The sequence below is a fragment of the Pseudoliparis swirei genome, chromosome 24 (assembly GCF_029220125.1).
Source record: "Pseudoliparis swirei isolate HS2019 ecotype Mariana Trench chromosome 24, NWPU_hadal_v1, whole genome shotgun sequence".
Classification (NCBI taxonomy): Eukaryota; Metazoa; Chordata; class Actinopteri; order Perciformes; family Liparidae; genus Pseudoliparis; species Pseudoliparis swirei.
This window is the reverse complement of record NC_079411.1, coordinates 16,359,334-16,378,430: the sequence shown is the minus strand read 5'-3', so window position 1 is coordinate 16,378,430 and position 19,097 is coordinate 16,359,334. Positions and strand designations below refer to the sequence as shown.

The 19,097-nt window shown below is 43.9% G+C and overlaps 1 protein-coding gene across 5 annotated transcripts in view; it reads right to left on the bottom strand.

Annotated features, from left to right (window-relative positions):
- Nucleotides 1-66: 66 nt before the first annotated feature.
- ppp2r2ca (protein phosphatase 2, regulatory subunit B, gamma a) overlaps nucleotides 67-19,097 on the bottom strand; it is a 57,973-nt gene continuing 38,942 nt past the window's right edge. For 4 of the 5 annotated variants that reach the window (XM_056409675.1, XM_056409676.1, XM_056409674.1 and 1 more), the window contains exons 4-13: nucleotides 9,276-9,621; nucleotides 8,392-8,585; nucleotides 7,857-7,954; nucleotides 7,554-7,737; nucleotides 5,316-5,428; nucleotides 4,935-5,112; nucleotides 3,727-3,891; nucleotides 3,470-3,639; nucleotides 2,430-2,521; nucleotides 67-2,164 (exon numbers count right to left, since the gene is read on the bottom strand). In XM_056409675.1, coding sequence (XP_056265650.1) covers nucleotides 1,867-2,164; nucleotides 2,430-2,521; nucleotides 3,470-3,639; nucleotides 3,727-3,891; nucleotides 4,935-5,112; nucleotides 5,316-5,428; nucleotides 7,554-7,737; nucleotides 7,857-7,954; nucleotides 8,392-8,455 — 1,362 coding nt within the window. In that variant the 5' untranslated portion in view covers nucleotides 8,456-8,585; nucleotides 9,276-9,621 and the 3' untranslated portion in view covers nucleotides 67-1,866. Of the gene's footprint in view, nucleotides 2,165-2,429; nucleotides 2,522-3,469; nucleotides 3,640-3,726; nucleotides 3,892-4,934; nucleotides 5,113-5,315; nucleotides 5,429-7,553; nucleotides 7,738-7,856; nucleotides 7,955-8,391; nucleotides 8,586-8,711; nucleotides 8,783-9,275; nucleotides 9,622-19,097 lie in introns of those variants that run through there. The other variant, XM_056409678.1, reaches the window with a different exon arrangement.

Sequence of the window (19,097 nt, the reverse complement as noted above, 5' to 3'; positions counted from 1 at the left end):
GGGCGCTTTGAGCTCCACAAGCCGAGTGCCATGAAGTCCCATCATAATGAAGAGACGGCAGACATCTGTACGTCAATATATTTTTATTATTATTGGGTGAACTGTCCCTTTTTAATGTTGACACAGTGAAACTGATGTTGATCCATCACACAGAGTGCTTGCACCGATTTCTTTTATTTAATTTTTTTTAAAGGTGCAGCCTCCACCTCTGCACTGATTCTGTTACTCCACCTGCTCCAGTTTCCCATCCAGACCACTTACGATTATCCCATCAGGGCCAAGGTCACTTGAAAACAAAGCACTTCACTGTAAACAATCAAATCCTGACCGAGTCACAGAAGTCAGCCCAACACGAACATCGACCCTACTGCTGCTGTACATCCTGGGCTGTTCAGCTCCAGAGTAGCATGTGGCACTGTGAGGTATACGGTGTGATGACGGCACGAACCTGTGATATGATGAATCTATTTGACTATTGTTTGCATGATAAAGACATTTCAGCAATGTACACAATGAGCTATTGCACAGATGACAACCTCGGTCATACAATTACACCGGACACAAGTTCACTCATCTACACTCGGATCGGCTCAATCAGGAGCCTCGTTTATGTGTTTTGGAGTCTGTCTTTTTTCTTGATTGTGAGATACTTCTTCAACATGTGCTTTACGCATTGCAGAAGCAAAGCAGCTCATTTTCAATTTGCATACCACTTAACATAAATCAAACCTATGTCTGTGTTAGATTTGTATACCAATCAGCCTCAATTTGCGTGTACGAGAGACATTAACTCGCTCTCATTTTCAATACTTTAACACGTAGGTATGTAGAGTTCAGACAAGGAAATTACTCCAATTAAAACCCAAAAGGGCCCAATATACACAAGAAAACTGTAAGTATCAGTTAACAATACGGATCTATCTCTTGCTTCAAGAAAAAGCTCGGCAATCATGTCCTCGACTAAAATATAATGCCAATATCACAATCATTACGATCTGCAGTGTAGTCCTCTTCCGTCCTTTAGCTCTCTGGAACCAGAATTGGTACCGCCTTTACAATAAATAAAAAATAAAAAAATAAATAAAAAAAGAGACAACACAGAATATTTTCAGCTAACAGTAAAAAGAGTGTATACCTGTAGAAGAAGAGCTCATCTTTTAAAAGCAAGAATACTGCTGCACTGTGTTTTCATTAGTGCCATTATTGCGAAGGGAATAGGGCCGAGTTTAGGGGGCATCTAAACGAGACATCTCCAAGAGCACTGCTCGGAGAGAGAGAGAGAAAGGTTTAGGATGATGTTGTGAAGAGCTGTACGGTAATACCGCTCCGATTCCACGACAGTGAGAAGAAGAAGAAAAAGGCTAAGATTTAGATGCACTGTCTGGCAAAGTCATTTGGACCTATTAACGTTGTGTCCGTCGCTACCAAACGATTATCTTTACCACAGCGCATCAGTGAGGAGTGCAACATTGTGTGGTCAACAGCACTGAGTCATTGCCAGGGAGAGGTGTCCCTGCACCTCTTCTACCGCCCCCTATAGGGTGGAGCAGCTACACAAACGTCTTGAAAAAGTGGGGAGTAGCGTGGGGCCAAAAGAGAACATGCCCTGATGGGTATAGGAGGTGTCAGTTCATCTCAGTGTTGAGTGGGAGAAAAACGACTCCCCACCCACCGTAGGGGTTTGAATATATTACCACACTTGTGATTTGATCATTCATCCAATCTTTTACCAACAAAAAGCGGATGTCAGCATGTTGCGAAACCGCTCGGTCCTCGGCTAAATCTCCTCGTGACGTCCGCTCGCTCCACACGCCGCCTCGAAGACATCCTAATAAATAAATGTTGTGTCGCGGTTGGTGGTCCTTGTCACTGTAACTGGGTTTCCGGGTTGACGCGATCCTGGAAGATGTACAGGTTGTTGGTGGCCGCTATGGCAATGATGTTCTCAGACGGGTGCCAAGCCATGTGCAGGATCTTCTTGGTGAAGTCCAGGCTGTCGACGCCCACATCCCCGCGGCGCCGCTTGCCACCGTTGTACACGCGGCGGGTCCGCAGCACGGCCCGGGGCTTGCTGCTCTCTCGCCAGGCCTCCAGGGTCACGCCTCGGCCCGTCTCCCTGTCGAACATCCGGAAGAAGCTGTTGTACGCCCCCGTCATGATCACGCTGGTGAGAGGAGGGAGGTCGACATGGTGGACAAATGTGCGGCGAAAGAGAAGAAGAAGGCTCGAAGGAAAGGAAACAAAAACAGGAAGGCAAAGGGATTGATTAGAAGTGGGCAAAGCTCGTCTCGGATTGATTTAGATGTCGGATAATGGCCGTGAAGAGCATTCAGGGGATCAATGCGAGCAGGAACACACTGACACAGCCCCGGCCGCTGCTTTCAAATGAACTGAAATATACTGATCTAGGTCCATCCTCGTCTCCTTACCTGTCGGAGCTGTTCCAAACACACTCAAACTTGTCAAAGATGCAGTCGTTTTCATAGAGCGAACACAGCTTACTCCTCAGGTATTCATGGACCTGGGGATCAAGCACAGTCAACCTCAGTGTCTGGGGTGGATCACAGACTGTAAGAAGTGGACTTCACCCATTGGTTTGTGGACTACGCTTTTTTGTATTTTTTTGCAACCAGAAGTAATTGGTCAATGGTAAATGGACTTGTACTTGTACAGCGCTTTTACTCGTCTCTCGACCACTCAAAGCACTTTCACACAGAAGTGAGAGTGGAGCTAATTGCCACCGAAAGCTGAATAAGACGTTTTTAGGCGACCAAAAAGGCTGCAATTAACTTAAGAGTTAAAGTTTTGAGAAGAAAACACAAACCACTCCCAGACTGGAGTGTGGCTCAGTGGTGAGCAGGGTCGTCCTCCAATCAGAGGACCGGTGGTTTGATGCTAGTCCAACGGTGAATGATGTCATCCAGCATTAAAGCGCCGTGAATAGTCAGAAGACTTAGAAAATATCTATATAAGTACAGGTCCATTTACCAATTACAACATCGTGGAAGCAACCTGTCATTCCCAGGAAGCCCATTCCAAAGCATAACCTGCTTTATGGTCTATTTGACTAGAAATGGAGCATAATTTACTAAATGAACATCATGCTGCATTTAAGAAGACTTGAAACTAAAGATTGAGACCATACACTCATGTTTACAATGCTTACTGAGGGAATAAATCAAGAGAGATGTAGAGTCATTCTCTCATATACTTCTATACAATCAGACGTCTTTTCGCAACCAGAGGAGTCGCCCCCTGATGGCCAGTAGAGAGAATGCAAGTTCAAGGCACTTGGGGTAGATTCTAACTAAAACATGATGGTCCCAAGGATCCACCATTAGCAAAGCGTAATATATACAATCTGGCGAGACGTCATAGTCATCAACAACACAACAATCACAGGCTACAAGGGCTCCATTGACATGTAATCAGCACCAGGTGTACTGATCACATAGGTGTGCTACCTTACCTGGTACGTCTCCACCGGGCCCTTGTCCATGTTCAAGTCCCACACCTTGGCGGTGAGGTAGTCTCTGGTCAGCAGGTAACGCCCACTGTGGCTGAACTTGACGTCCGACACGGAGGAGATGATCTCCGAGAAGAAGGAGCGGCTCCCCGGATCCTCGGGTTCCTCAAACACTGAACGACGACACCGTGACATTGAGTGACATTTTGTGTCGCGCCTTGTGCTCAATTCTACGACGCACAGTCCCTGACTCTGCTCACGTTTGGTGTGCCGGTCACAGAGTGCCGAAGCTCTCATGTCACAGAGGCGCAGGGAGCCCTTGCTGCTGCTGTACACAAACAGGTGGCAGTGGTGAGGGTGGAACTCCGCCGCGGTTATCACCTCCGTCAGATCCTCCATGTTGGCTGGTTTAATGTCCACGATGTCTGAGAGAAAGAGGCCTGTTAGGGATTACACACCACTGAGGTGGCAGCACATCCTTGGGTGGTGCATATGTTGTAATAATTTGTAATACTATTTGCATGTGTCACCCGAAATTGTATTCAGTTGCTTTTTTTTGTTTCAGGACAACATTTCATTTGTCAGTACCGACATGTTCGGCAAAACCGCCCCCCAAAAAAAAAGCTCTCTCGGTTCTATTTGTGGCTGTCCTGTGCGGTTCAGAGGAACGTAAACTGCCAAGTGAATTATTTAAACTCTTCTTCCATAGATGCCTCTCTGGTTTTTTAGGTCATCTTCCATTTCAATGGGAGATGACCCCTCTCCACACCCAGCGCTCTGATGATAACGAAACTCCAAACATACATACAACATACCTTTACATGAAATAAAGATCACGGTTGAATTCAGATGAGAATGTAAAGTGTAGTACAGCTGAATGTATATTCTTAAGAGGTGGAATTGTGTGGGTGAGCATCAGAGAGCCAGTTCCCTTTTATTACACGAGTGTATGCGGCGCATATCAACAATATTATTAATGTGATGTTATTCACGCACCGTGCTCTTGTTTAAACAGTATACTTTCATATATAGATTCAATTATTTGTATTTTTATCAAATCAAAATGTGATTATAAATCCTTGAAAAATGTATCAAGCAATAATTTGAGGTTTAGAAAATGCTAAAAATGTATATCGACTGAACATATGAGGGACTTTTTTTAACAGTGTTTTAAATTAATCTGTAGGAAAGGGCTAAATCTCTTCCACTTTTCTGATTTTGTTTTTTATTCATCTTACAGAAATATATTTTTAAACAATTCTGTGACAGAGTTGATCGTGATGACACGCACAAATGAGTCACCTCCACCAGTAAAGGACTGCAGTACACATTGAAGGAAAATAGCGAACTACAGAGTTATAAAAAGCAGAGAGGGATGCCCGGGAGCACAGTGAAATTAAAAGCAAATAAATAAATGTGCGTGGCATAAACATAATTTTTTTAAACGCTCTCTGTTGTGTAAGGATACTGAAGCTGCGGTCCGTGATGCCCAGGTGCCAAATGTTGATTCGGAGGTCGTCAGCCGACATGTAGGTCTCCCCGTCGCTGTTCACTGAGATGGAGTTCACGTGGTAGGTGTGCCCGTTGGAGAATACTCGCCTGGGACGGACCTCTACCATCAGATCTGTGGATTTCAGCACTGGCACCTTTGATACAGAGACAGGGACAGTTAGGTGGGGGTGGGTCAGAGGGTGGGGGGAGAATCAGAGGACACAAGAGTCAGGGGTCAGAGGGAACATCAACCTGATACGTGACTGACCAACATTAAAATGAGCATTAAAATGAGCATAAGCTGGCTTGCGTATTTGTGTATGTGTGTGTGCGCGTGTGTGTGTGTGTGTGTGTGTACCTGCAGAGAGGTGATGGTAGAGGTGTCCTTGAGCCGCCCCTCCTCATCTTTCAAATTGTATCCCTCCGGTCTCTTGTCTCTCTCACTCACCTTCCACAATTTAATGGTCTTATCTGTGACGGGCAGAAGAGACATTTGCACGTCACATAAAGTCGAGAGGAAGCTGACAATAAACGCCCCAGTTAGCAGCGAGGAGGCCTGATAATGATTTTTCCTCTGTGTGTCTGGTTTCTGGAGAAATCCCAATTACAGATGCACCGATACGGGTAACGGATTAGCGGTTTGATGCTGGCTCAAATAGATGGATCGTGTTTCCGTGGTGACAATGGGAACAAATGATGTTGGAATTCAGTACCTTTATATCGAAGTATTTGTTTTAGGGCTGTGAAACGATTAACATTTTTAATCGGGTTAATCACAGGTTTCTGTGGATTAATCATGATTAATCACATATTACCGATATTTTCGGTATATTTTGTGAGAACATAGAGATTTATGACAAAAGACGGATATATACATTTATACATTCTTCTATACAATGGTGCTGCAACTCAGCAGTTATTTAGCAGTTTTCTTCCATATGGAACATTAATACATCTTCATCCTAAACAGAATGTTTAACCCTCCTGTTGCCTTTCAGGTCAATTTGACCCCATTCAATGTTTAATGTCGGTGTTCTTTGGGGTCAATTTGACCCCAGGCTGTTTTTCACTGTGTCAAACATATAAGAAATATCAACTTTTTTATTTATTTAAAGGGCTATTTAGGTAGTCAACAAACAAACATAAAGTACCTCTCACTTAAACTTGGGAAGCAATATTAATTCTAATAATTTTCTGGAGGTTTTAATTGCTGGGGTCAAATTGACCGAGGGTAAAATATGTTAGTAAATGTAAAGGTAACAGGAGGGTTAAACAGAACATTTTTCTCTTGTTTGTCAACCATTAACTCCACCATGATACAATCTAAAGGCCTCTAGTCTTCCTCTAGCAGCTGCTGAGGCAAACTGACTGTGTGGGTTTTCTTCATGAACTGGGCCGTGATGAAAGGGACGGCGGGGACACCGCTGCAAAGCTGAAACCTCACCGGCCCGGACACGGACAGGTGGACAGATTGACAAGTGACTTTTTTTTTGCTCGGTCCCGATGCGCACGGAGCTCTGTGGCGCGAGACGGAGATCGATAAGTGTTAACGCAACGCGAAGAGACAGAAATGACATGCTGCTGTGGAGATACGATCAACAACAGACGTTTAGTTTAATAAAAGAACAAAGACGTGCTCTAGAGAACATGTCAGGGGGCGGGCCAATCTTTTTAATGTCATGCGATCTACCAACACTACGCCGCGATCGACTGGCAGGTCGCGATCGACGTGTTGAGACCCCTGATCTACAGGAAGTAAAAGTCGTAACAAGGTTTCCGTAGGTGAACCTGCGGAAGGATTATTACCGATGAACAGACCGTCTGCATGAGAGCGGACATAGTTCAGATTGAAGTGGTGGATTGGAAGCTCATTTTGCAAGTGACTTTTTTTTCGTCCCGATGTGCGCACACGCCGGCATCCAAGCTCTGCGGCGCGCGAGACGGAGATCGGAGTCGTGTTAACGCGACACTAGAGACAGAATGACACGCTGCTGGAGAGACGACCAACAACAGACGGATTGGAAGCTCATTCTGCGCATTCGTTAAATGCGTTAAAAAAAAAAAACTAGTTAAACCTGTAATTTAATTAACTGAGTTAACGCGTTATTTTTCACAGCACTAATTTGTTTGTTTTATTTCATTTTAAAAAGTAAGGAACAGCTATGTTTAAATCAGGCCTGATGTTTCCTGACACAGGACAGAATGATCCAAGTTGCACATAATGAGTCGTTGATTAATAAAACCAATACCACAAGCGCAGGCATCCGTATTCGGACGGAATCAATCAGATCAGTGCATCTCTAGTCCAGATGAGCGTTTCAGGGCTCAAGGCAGGTTTACTAGACACAGATTAGGGTCTGTGGTTGGAACACTGGCAGATCGGTGCCACTAACTTCCCCACATATGTGGCTCCGATGACTGGCTGATGTTATATTATCCCAGCTAGGTAATAGAAGATGAAGTCTGCCATGACATTGCTAATATCAATCAGAACCCATGCATAATCACGGCTGACATCTCACAGTACACACTGTGCACGGGTCCACTAGCTTCATCCTAACTGGGGAGGGGAGATGGTTTCTCACTGGTTTCTCACCGTTGGTGGAGAGGAGGAAATGTGCCGCGTTCTGCTGGGGCAGCCATCTGATCTTGTTGATCTTCTCTTCAATCTCCAGACTCTTCAGGTAGTCAAAGTCCGGCTCGTGACTCTGGAATGTGCTGTAGACATTGTACTCCCCAGAGTCCCCCGTCTCCTCCACCTCCTCTGATTCCCCTTTGGACTGTACAGGGGCAAATAAGGAGGAAACCACAGCTTTGAGAAAACAGTGATGTGTAAAGATATAGCAGAAAAAAAGTTTGGGACAAGCCGATACCAGAATGTGGTACATGTTAAACCGACCTCAGTCTCTCTCTGGAAGATGACCACTCGGCCACCTTTATCCCCCGTGGCCAGCAGGTCCCCTGTCTGGTTGAACTCCACCGTAGAGATGATATCAGCTGCGCGATGTAGGGGGAAAATGTCAGGGGATTGAGTTGGATAATTGTGAGAATAAAATAAGTGGGGGTGAAGGAGACATGACAGAATAGAAAGGACATGAAGTAGGCACAGAGGAAATGAGAGTGGTGAGAATGAATGGAAAAAACATACTTGATCAATACAAAGTATCCAAATAAATATAATCTGAATAACTCTCTCTGGAGGTGGATTAATTCTCAATGGGAAAATAAAATAAACACCACATTTTATTTCTGCTACGAGTTCCTTAAACTCCTTAAATGTACAAACTGGCCCAACCAATGAAATAAGTCATGCAGCGATTTAATGTCAACATGGAGAAAGCCATGAAGAATGGAGAATGCCGTGGATGCACCCACGGCGCTGAAAGTGATACCACTCAATCACGCCAGCGTGCAGTCGGATGCCGCTGCTCTACCTTCGGTGACGTAGTCTCGCAGGAAGGTGTGGTTGATTTTGGTGCTCTCAGCGTCCTCGCCCATCTGAAGCCGAAGGAGGGTGACCCGCCGGCGCGCCCGTCCTGAGGGGAAGGGTCCGATCCGTGCTCTCTCTCCCCACCCAGGCTGCGCCCATGCTGCTGGGGCCTAGCGGAGAGGCCTGGAGCAAGGCATCCTGGGGGTGGGGGTGGGGGGGGGGGAAACAGCCGGAAGGAAGGAAGGAAGGAGAAGAGAGTGAAGATGAAGGCGGCGGTAGGGAATGGCGAGAATTACAAAGAAAGAGGGGTTTGATTTTTATTACATTTTTTAAAGCCGGAAGAAAAGGGAGTGAGGTGGGAGGAGAAGATGCGGGGAGGACAGAAAGGAGGAGAGTTGTGAACGGCTGGTGGTTGATGTTGGAAAGAAAAGGAGGAGGGCTGTCATTCGGCGGGCGCTGACAATACACCCGGCACGCCAAGTAGTGTCAGCTCATTAGCAAAGGCACACGTGTGCATACGCGCGAGGCCTCGTCGGCCCGAATCCCACCGCTGTGGAGTGGAGGAAAGACAACAAACAGAGGTAGAGAGAGAGAGAGCGAGAGAGAGAGACAGAGGAGAGAACATAACCCCTTCCATATACACACACAGACACAGGGAAGATGAATTGGATGATAACGTATAGATTAATCCGGTGTAGCTCCGGCAGTGTTAGTAAATGCTCCCAGGGTGTGGTGGCCCTGCCTACTTTCCAGATCCCTGCTCTGTGACACACACACACACACACACACAGACACACACCTTGAATAAATAGTCCTTGACGGAAATCAGAGGAGAACGCAATGTCTTCCCTGTGCTGCAGGAAGGGAGACAGGCCTCAGCACACCTACCAGTCCGCCTGCTGCTGCTGCTGCTGCTGCTATTCCCCCCGCTGGTGTGTGTCCTCTGCAGGCCTCGCTCTGGTGCTACGCTACAGTCCGAGGGAGAGGAGAAGAAAGGGATAGGGAGAGAGCACAAGGGTAGCGGTGAGAGGAGGAGAGGCAAAAGGAGGAGGAAAGAGAGACAGAGAGAGAGAGGGAGAGAGAGAGGGAGCACGAGAAGGAGGAAGAGGATGGAGGTCTCGCCGCCTGCTGATGCTGTGGAACTGATATTCCGTGCAGCATCCACGCGTGTCACGGCAGTCTCCTCCTGGAGCGGCCAATCACGACGAGGCTGTCACCCTCCGGGATCCACCCACTGCAGATGAGGAAGGAAGAAGAGGCCAGCAGAGGGAGCCGTTTAGACACCGAGTGATACATATGACTGTGGTAATATTCTGGGGAAATCAAATATGCAACGCAATGCTTCCTCTCCAGACACCACGGTGGGAGCAGTGGGGAGCTTTTCCTTCACTAACAGATCCTAAAGCCTTCTCCTGTTACAGCTCTGTTTGGCACTGCCTCAACAAAAAGCACTGCTCAGACTCGTACATGTCCGTTATTGTGTTGCACTCAAGTTATCAAACATGATTTTAAATATTTTTTTGGGAGCCTAAATGCCATTCTAACCCCCCACTCTTTTAAGCCTGCATGTCCTTAGGTCACGTGGCTGGTATTCTTTTCATTCTGGTACATCATGGTCCTATTTTATGTGCATGTTTTGCTTCCATTTAAAAGGATATACCCCAAAATAATAAATATATATACAGGACTGTCTCAGAAAATTAGAATATTGTGATAAAGTTCTTTATTTTCTGTAATGCAATTAAAAAAACAAAAATGTCATGCATTCTGGATTCATTACAAATCAACTGAAATATTGCAAGCCTTTTATTCTTTTAATATTGCTGATTATGGCTTACAGCTTAAGAAAACTCTAAAATCCTATCTCATAAAATTAGAATATTTCCTCAGACCAAGTTAAAAAAAAAAATTATAACAGCAAAACAAAATCAAACATTTGAAAATGTCCATTAATGCACTCAGTACTTGGTTGGGAATCCTTTTGCACGGATTACTGCATCAATGCGGCGTGGCATGGAGGCAATCAGCCTGTGGCATTGCTGAGGGTTTATGGATGCCCAGGATGCTTCAATAGCGGCCTTTAGCTCATTTGCATTGTTGGGTCTGGTCAGTGGCGGCTGGTGACATTTTTTTTGGGGGGGGCGCAGTTGGGCGGCGCGGTTTAAATAGCACTCCACATGAGAAGAAAAGAGATTTTGAGTAGAATATTGTAACAAAGCTTTATTTCAAGAACACAGTGCTCAACACTGTCCACAACAACGAAACAAACGAAACATTGGATTCAGAAAGAGATGCATCACATTGTACATTGGCCCCACTACTTGTAAAGAAATTTAGCCCGCCTCTCTTTCAAGTTGGCAAACTTCTCAATGACTCTCTGATTAAAGTCAATCATGTTTGTGATCAGCCTTTTTTCCATTGAGAGCATGGCTAAGGCATTCAGTCTCTCCTGAGTCATGGTGTTCCTGAGAAAGGTTTTAACCCTTTTCAGTGTTGAAAAACACCTCTCAGCCTCAGCAGTGGTCATGGGAGTTGTGATGATGATTTTCAGCAGTGTTTTTGTCTCTGAAAATACCTCCGAAAGATTATTTTCCATGAACAACTGGAAAAGATCCACAGCACCACAACAGGATCGAAATTCCTCTGTGCCATAGATGAGGCTAAGCTCTGTCTTCAGCTTTCTTCCGTTGAGCATTGGATAGGCCTTCAATGTGGTGGCCAGAGCAACTTCAGGGAATACATTGACGTAGCATTCAAACTGGCAGCTCTGCAGTAAGGTGGCACTGATGAGGTGGTCTTTGAAGGCAAAGCGTTCCCTGGTGTGTCCAAGTATGGTGTCACAAACCTACAGATAAATATAGAGAGAGAGAGACAGACAGATAAGTTGTGGGGAAATAGCTACGACAAACAGGCTTCATAATACAGACAAAAGCCAACAATCAGAGTTGACAAAAAATATGTTTTGTGTGTCTGGATGGCTCATCAACATAGACAAAGGGCCAGGAGCCACCTTGATGCTCTAGCCTGGAGCTATCACACACACACTTTTTTGACACTCACCTCTGCAGCGATCCTTCCAAGCTCATCTTCCTTCATAGCCCGGCTCGGCTGCTCAGAGCCACTGCGTTGCTCCACCACCATTGCATCGATTGAATCTCTGTAAATAAAAAGAATAATTTACAAATCATATTTGTTTTATTACTATAGTTGATGTAAAAGAAGAATGTTGTGACTACGCTTACAGAATAATAACAATAATGAAATTACCTGATTTTTTGTATGTTCTCTTGGAACTGCTGGATGCATGTATTTATATGGACTGAATCTATGTTTCTCTTCTGGAGCTTGGCATAGAGGATGTCCACGTGTGGCATTATCCGATGGAACAGTTGAAGGAAGAAGTTGAAATCAGGATCCTCCAGTAGCCTGATGTGGCCCCCTGCTTCTTGGCTGGTCATGTCATCAAAGCTACCTGATGCTCGAATTCTTCCAAAGCATTCAATGAGGTCATCTTTATGCTCAAACACAGTATTGCGATCGGGCTGCGAAAGTTCCACCTCACGTTGCTGGCTGTTGGCAGACGATGGGCCACTGTTTCATCAAGGACAGCGGTCCGCTTGGAAGATCTTGAAAAGAACGCAGCAAATCCACCAAGGTCGGAAAAAGTTTTGACTTTGACTATGTGAGAGGTGGCCTGTTGCATTATGAGATTGAGCTGATGGGCATAGCAGTGGATATAGTGGGCATTTGGGTAGTCATCCTGGATTCTCTTTTGAACACCTGAAATGGCACCCCTCATTACACTGGCACCGTCATATGCCTGGCAGATGAGTTTACTTTTCTGCTCACCTGGGAGGATGGCAGCAAGGCGTTCTTTTAATGCCGGCAATGCTCTCTGCTGTAGCTGACTGCAGAGGATGAACTCAAAGAATCTTTCCTCCACATTAGCACCATTGATGTGCGAAGCACAAGCACAAGTTGGGTTTGTGTGCTAATGTCCATGGTCTCATCTGCTTGGATCGATAGAAAATCGCTGCTTTGAACTTCACTTATGATCTGTTCCTTCACAACAGACAGCATACAGTCAAGAAGCTCATTCTGGACTGTTTTGGATGTTCCTTAAACACAGTCGCGCTCTCGAGATGCTCGTTCAGTGCACTGTCAAGTGAGGCAACAACGTCCACGGAATATCCCTGGGTTATCAGAGTTCTCGCTCTCATCATGACCACGCAGGGCCAACTCAAATGCACCACAGAACTTCACACAGTCCGTAATTCGTGAGAGAATGTGGGTTTTTCTGAACCTCTTCATTATGTTTTCGAATGCCAATTCTGCTTTGCTATACTCAGTCTACCAAACAGGTTTAGCTTCATGCTGTTATTTAGATGGCTGTGGCAAAATTCGTGCTTCTTGCACTTCTCGGTGAAGTGCTTTAGATCCCTCATCCCGTGTAGTCCAGAGAGTTTCAGTCCCAGGACTTTGAAACAACAGGCAGAAACAAAAAATGAATCACTCAGGCAAAACCCTTAACAGCTCCGGTTAGCATATAGCTCAGTTGAATCTCGGTATCGTCCTCGCGGTCAGTGCTTTGCTGCTGAATTTGTAATTCCGGATGTTCGGGTCCCAACTCTTTCAGCCTCTTTTTTTCAATATCTGACCGTCGATCGAAAGGTCTTAGATATCACAGAGTTTTCTGTCACCGACGCCATGCTAACAACAAGCTTCTGCTAGCTATGTATCGCGTACCTGCATGGAGGTGGAGGTGGCCAGGTCTGTGAGATAAAACCAGCCCAAAAACCAGTCCAATATCAGAACTCAAAATATGCCGTGCCAAACCATATACACTGCTTTTAAAGTCCAACAGCATTGCTATCATTGCCAAATATATTGTAATATCTACAAAGTAACAACATATGTTTATGTCCTAAAATAGATACAGTATATTATCATAAATAAAATGTGTACGTGCTGATCTGGAGTCAGTTTGGTAGGATTTGGGTATGAATAAATTATTTCATTTAAAATATGGATTTTATTTAAAGATATTCATGTAATTTGCATGCAAAATAGGTCTACCAAGGACAAAAAATTCAACCCGAACACTCAAAAAAAAATTCGCGATTCAGAAAAACCGCGGACCTGGCAACACTGCTCTATGGGCTGAGGAACATACGGGTCTCTGATCTGCCGACTGAAATGTTGTATCGATGCTACCACGTTGAACCAGCGCGCCGAAAAAGGGAGGGCTTCTTCCGTGATAATGGCGATATATTATATTTTCACATTAACTTAAGTGGTTGTTGACGAGGGCTTGGTCTCCTCCACACATTTAGCGCACAAACGGTATATTTACTATTTAAATGATTTGGCATATAATGTTTTTGACAGATTTTTTTTTTCTTCTTCTTTTTTTTTCATCTCCAAATTTTAAGAGGGGCGGCGCCCTAGCGCCCCCTATGGACGAACCGCCACTGGGTCTGGTGTCTTTCAGCTTCTTCTTCATAATACCCCACAAATTCTCTATGGGGTTCAGGTCAGGGGAATTGGCAGGCCAATCGAGGACAGTAATGCCATGGTCAGTACACCAGTTACTGGTGGTTTTGGCACTGTGGGCAGGTGCCAGATCATGCTGGAAAATGAAATCCTCATCTCCATAGAGCTTTTCAGCAGACGGAAGCATGTAGTGCTCTAAAATCTCTTGGTACACAGCTGCATTTACTCTGGACTTGATGAAACACAGTGGACCAACACCAGCAGCTGACATGGCTCCCCAAACCATCACTGACTGTGGGAACTTCACACTGGATTTCAAGCAACTTGGATTTTGCGCCTCTCCAGCCTTTCTCCAGACTCTGGCGCCTTGACTTCCAAATGAAATACAACACTTGCTTTCGTCTGAAAAGAGGACTTTGGACCACTCTGCAACTGTCCAGTGCAGTAATCCGTGCAAAAGGATTCCCAACCAAGTACTGAGTGCATTAATGGACATTTTCAAATGTTTGATTTTGTTTTGCTGTTATAAAATTTTTTTTTTACTTGGTCTGAGGAAATATTCTAATTTTATGAGATAGGATTTTAGAGTTTTCTTAAACTGTAAGCCATAATCAGCAATATTAAAAGAATAAAAGGCTTGCAATATTTCAGTTGATTTGTAATGAATCCAGAATGCATGACATTTTTGTTTTTTTAATTGCATTACAGAAAATAAAGAACTTTATCACAATATTCTAATTTTCTGAGACAGTCCTGTATATCCGGGACTATATGACACTTGGGCTCTCAAAGGTAATCCACGTACCACTGTGACCAGGTTCATTTAGCAAGGATGGTCTAAAGGAAATAGATACATGGTTACAACAAGGTCTGCATGTTACAGAGAAGGCAGATATCTCTGAGCCGACTGCTTCAAAATGTGTCAACTCACACCAAAACAATCTAGATTTTTAAATAACAATATAAGCGTCTTTGTGTATTCAGAAAAGCGCTATATAAGTTTTAATTATTATTATTATTTCTAGTTTAGGTAAAGAGGGGAAATATGTCTTTTTGATATAAGGGTGAACTGTCCTTTTTTTACTCTTTAAAAGGAAGGCCGTAAGTATATTTCTAGATATTTTCTTTGCAAATTTCAAATAAACAGCACTGCACAACAGTCTAAGTACAGCAACATGATGTATTCACAACTCTACCTTCCACGTTATAACTTACATACTATGTATTGAATCATTTTTTGATAGGCAATTATATTAATAATGCATACCTGCAAACTCATGAGGGGTGAAAAAGGTGACAATGGGGTGGGGGTCCTCTGCTCTGACTAAGTCAGTGCCCACAAACCCTTCTAATAAGAATATAATAGATGTTTGTATGTATATATATATACATACAAACATATACATATGTATATGGCCGCCACACCTTGAAATATTCAGTAATATTTATTTTGCATGGGCCCAGGTGTGAATAGGAGCGAAGCCCATTCAGAGACATCTCTACGGTCCACTTGAGCGACAATCACACAGGTTAACAAGTCCCACGTTACACTATTTAACAAATCAAGTAACTTCCTGAATTTGGTGCACTTGAACACTTTTGTAATTTTTTAATTTCTAAATTATTTTTGAAATTAATTCCTTTTGTTCCTTATTTTATCCAATAACCAATAATATATAATATATAATAAACCTGCCCACCCACCCTGTCTGTGATATCTCATCAGAGGCCCACACCCCGGGAAGTGGCTGAATGGAGAAGGGGTGGGGGGGTTTCTGTGAGATTCACAGACTGAATTCCTGCTGGAAATCACTCCATATACAGACTCTGGTTCGGTGCTCCGTGACGTCACTAGCGAGTAGCGACGTCACAGCACAGAACCAGAGTCCTTACATGTCACGTGACAATGTTTCCATGGTGACGGACAAGGTCACGGAGATCGAAGGCACTGACAAGTGACTTCCACCAGGAAACCTGTTTAAACTTTATGTGCATGTACATGTTGTGTATGTATATATGTACTTGTGTGTGCATACTACTGTTTATATCTGTCACGGGACACAACATATAACTATCTAATCTTTCATGGAACAATGTAATTCTCAGGCCAGCAGAACATTGTACAATGGTGCTAAAACGCTAGCGATTAACATCCGCTAGCTAAACGGCGCTAGCCTTAATTAACTGTCTTCACTTTAACTTCTACAGTTAATAACTGTCAAAATATAAAAGCGAGCGAACATAACATTAATATATATATGGTGCTTATGTACGTTTCTCACCTGTAAACAGAGACTCGCATCAACAGCTGCGTCACTGTCTGTGTTACGCTGGTCTAACTTGTTTGTTTAAGACAAGAATTACGGCACCAGTCATGGCAAAACCCGCTACCGCCCCCTACTGGCGAACACAAGTATAACAATATTTAAAAATCATTCAAATTAGGAAAAATGGAAAAGTAGCACATCTTCAAATTTAAGAAGCTGGAACCATAAAATGTTTTTTTAATTATTTAAAGTGAAATTATTATCAAATGTGTTTTTCTTTTTTTTTCTTCTCTTAAGCAACTAATTGATTAATCTAATAATATTTTTAGCTGAACTTTGGTAGTTTTACAACAAAATGTATAAAGTAGAAATATTATTAATGATATAATGATAGTAATAAAAAATATGCGTTGTCATTATATATCATATGGTTAAAGTCATTCATAAACCAACTTCCCTTTCTTTGGCCTGAACAACAAGGACTCGTGAGCTCTGCTGAGCCATGACTCTGTTCCTTGAGTCTGTTCTGCCTCTACCTGGCTGTCACTAACATTATAACTTCTATACGATACCTGCCATAAATATCATGATACCAGAATTCGATACAATACCATAAAAACAATGATACCAAAAATACGATACTGGTAAATTTGTCTATAATAGTAATAAATAAAACATCTGTATGGTTCACTTTTTAACAACTTTTTCAACACTTAACAAATGGCAGTATTATAAGTATTAATACAGCCAGATATTAATGAAACTACATGGTTCCATCATAGCATTGATTATACACTATGAGGCCTTTAGTCTGTATCTGTCCAGATGATACAGAGTTCATCAGGATGAGCAGCTGTAGAGTTGCATAACTTTACAGACTGTCTGCCTTGGAGACAAAGAACTTAAACATTTCACTTCTGGAATCATCTTTTTCTTCTTTTTTTTTAAGCTGAAGACTTTAAGTCTCAAAAGCTCCGCCACTTTGCGCCACTCGCTGTGAGCGCTGCAGCGCATTGCGTGCAGACCAGTGGCGTCCCTAGGCTAAAAAAACCGGGGCTAAAGCCCTGGATGTTTTTTAATTCGCCCCGAATGTTAATTTCAACAACAACAACAAAAGATTTGGCACAAAAGTGGTTGACACTTCCAGGTCCCACGTGACGTCATTCACCCAAGACAGCGGAGTCAGACTGGCAGCAGGCGCACGTAACAGCAAGCTGCTGTCTGAGAGTGTTTCTATGTCAACAAATTTCGCTGCTTCACTCCTCTGGGCTAAGCCCAGCGCCGCCGCTCCCATAACGCGCATCGCTCTGCCGTGATACGCGTCGACACAACCGCGCACACAGGTGAGCACACTCTCACTAGAAAAACTCACTAGCCGGCCAGTTGAACCCCCCCCCCAAAACAAAAACTCTTCGGATCTACACGATTCACTTGGATGACCTATTTTGATTTCAAAACGGTGAATTTCACCGAAAGGTGACAAGTTTGCAGGTATGATAATAAGTAAAACCGTGTGAATTATTTATTTATTATTTTGAAGGTCCCTCAAAGGTCAATCTGAATGAACAGTTTATTGGCTGCCAGTGATTGATAGGAAACCGGAACTTTCTAGAACATTGGTTCTTAACCTTATTGGCGGTACTGAACCCTGCAAGCTTCATCAGTGCATTAACCTAACCCTTCGGAATTGAAAAAATATAAAATGTGATTTCTTCAAAACATATGCCTATAGGTATATATTCTATAAGTGCACAAAATGAACCACATCGCATCAGTTCTACACAACATCACTGTATTCTCAGAAAAAAATCAACAAAACATGAATTTCACACAAAAACATAACTCAATGTGACTTTTGCCGTTGCCTTTTAGATACAAGTTTAGAAATTCGCAAAAAAGTCTGTTCTTTTTCTTAGTTTTCATGTCTAGCATCTCAAAAAGGATTGGAAAGAAGGAAATTGGTGTGTTGCCAAATTGTCGGAAGCCAATTTTTGACGACCGACAAAAAACGGCCCGACTTGTGTGAACCGGGTTGTAGTCTACTGTGTGTGTCTTGACCCTTGATCCCCTGCCGAACCCCTGAGGTTCGATCGAACCCAGGTTAAGAACCACTGTTCTAGAACCTGTGAGTGCTCATTCATGGACAAAGGCTCCCGTGGTTTGCCCCATGCAGCCAGCAATTTTGCAATAGAGTTTAAATCAGACACCTTTAAATAATACACCTGTGACACTAGATCGGCTCAGCGTTGAAGGGTCAGCGGGATTACCCTGACCCAGGCTCTCCAGAGCCCTGCCGCCGCTCGCCTCTCTGACAAGTCGCCTCAGTCTGCCTCGCCAACCTCCACATGGGCTGGTGTTTTCTCCCGGACTCACCCGCGCCAAAGATAAACTGAGTCTCAACGATCTGTTTTCGCTCTGCTTGAGCGAGGGGATGCCCGGCCTTCAGCCCGACGTGCCGGACTCCATGGAGCCCGACGGTCAGACGACCGGGACGGCATATCCCGCCGCCGGCACCGCCGCCGGGCCAAAGGGGTCCTTCCGCGTGGAAACGGTGACCGAGCCGCCGATGGTGAGGGGAATGGGCTGGTTCTTCTCCCGGTGTGGAGCCCTCGCTTCGAGATGCGCAACAGGAGGTTTGGAGACGACCTGAAAGGCGACCAAGTGGACACCTGGCTGGATGACCACTCCGACTTCACAAGGGCCTACTTTTTACGCAGAACTTCCGCGTAAGATATTTGACTTAGTTTTTTTTAATAACCCTCTCAAACTGACCTCAGCTGCATCTCTTGATATATTGAAAAAATGTTGAAAGCAATATGAAAGTTTTGACAAAACTGCTTTATGAGAAAAATTGCTTGTGAAATATTATTGCACTCAGACAATGTTTTCTCCAAAAACTGTCTTCATGTTTTTTTACCCTGCTGTTTTCCCAACCAATCAAAAATCAGAA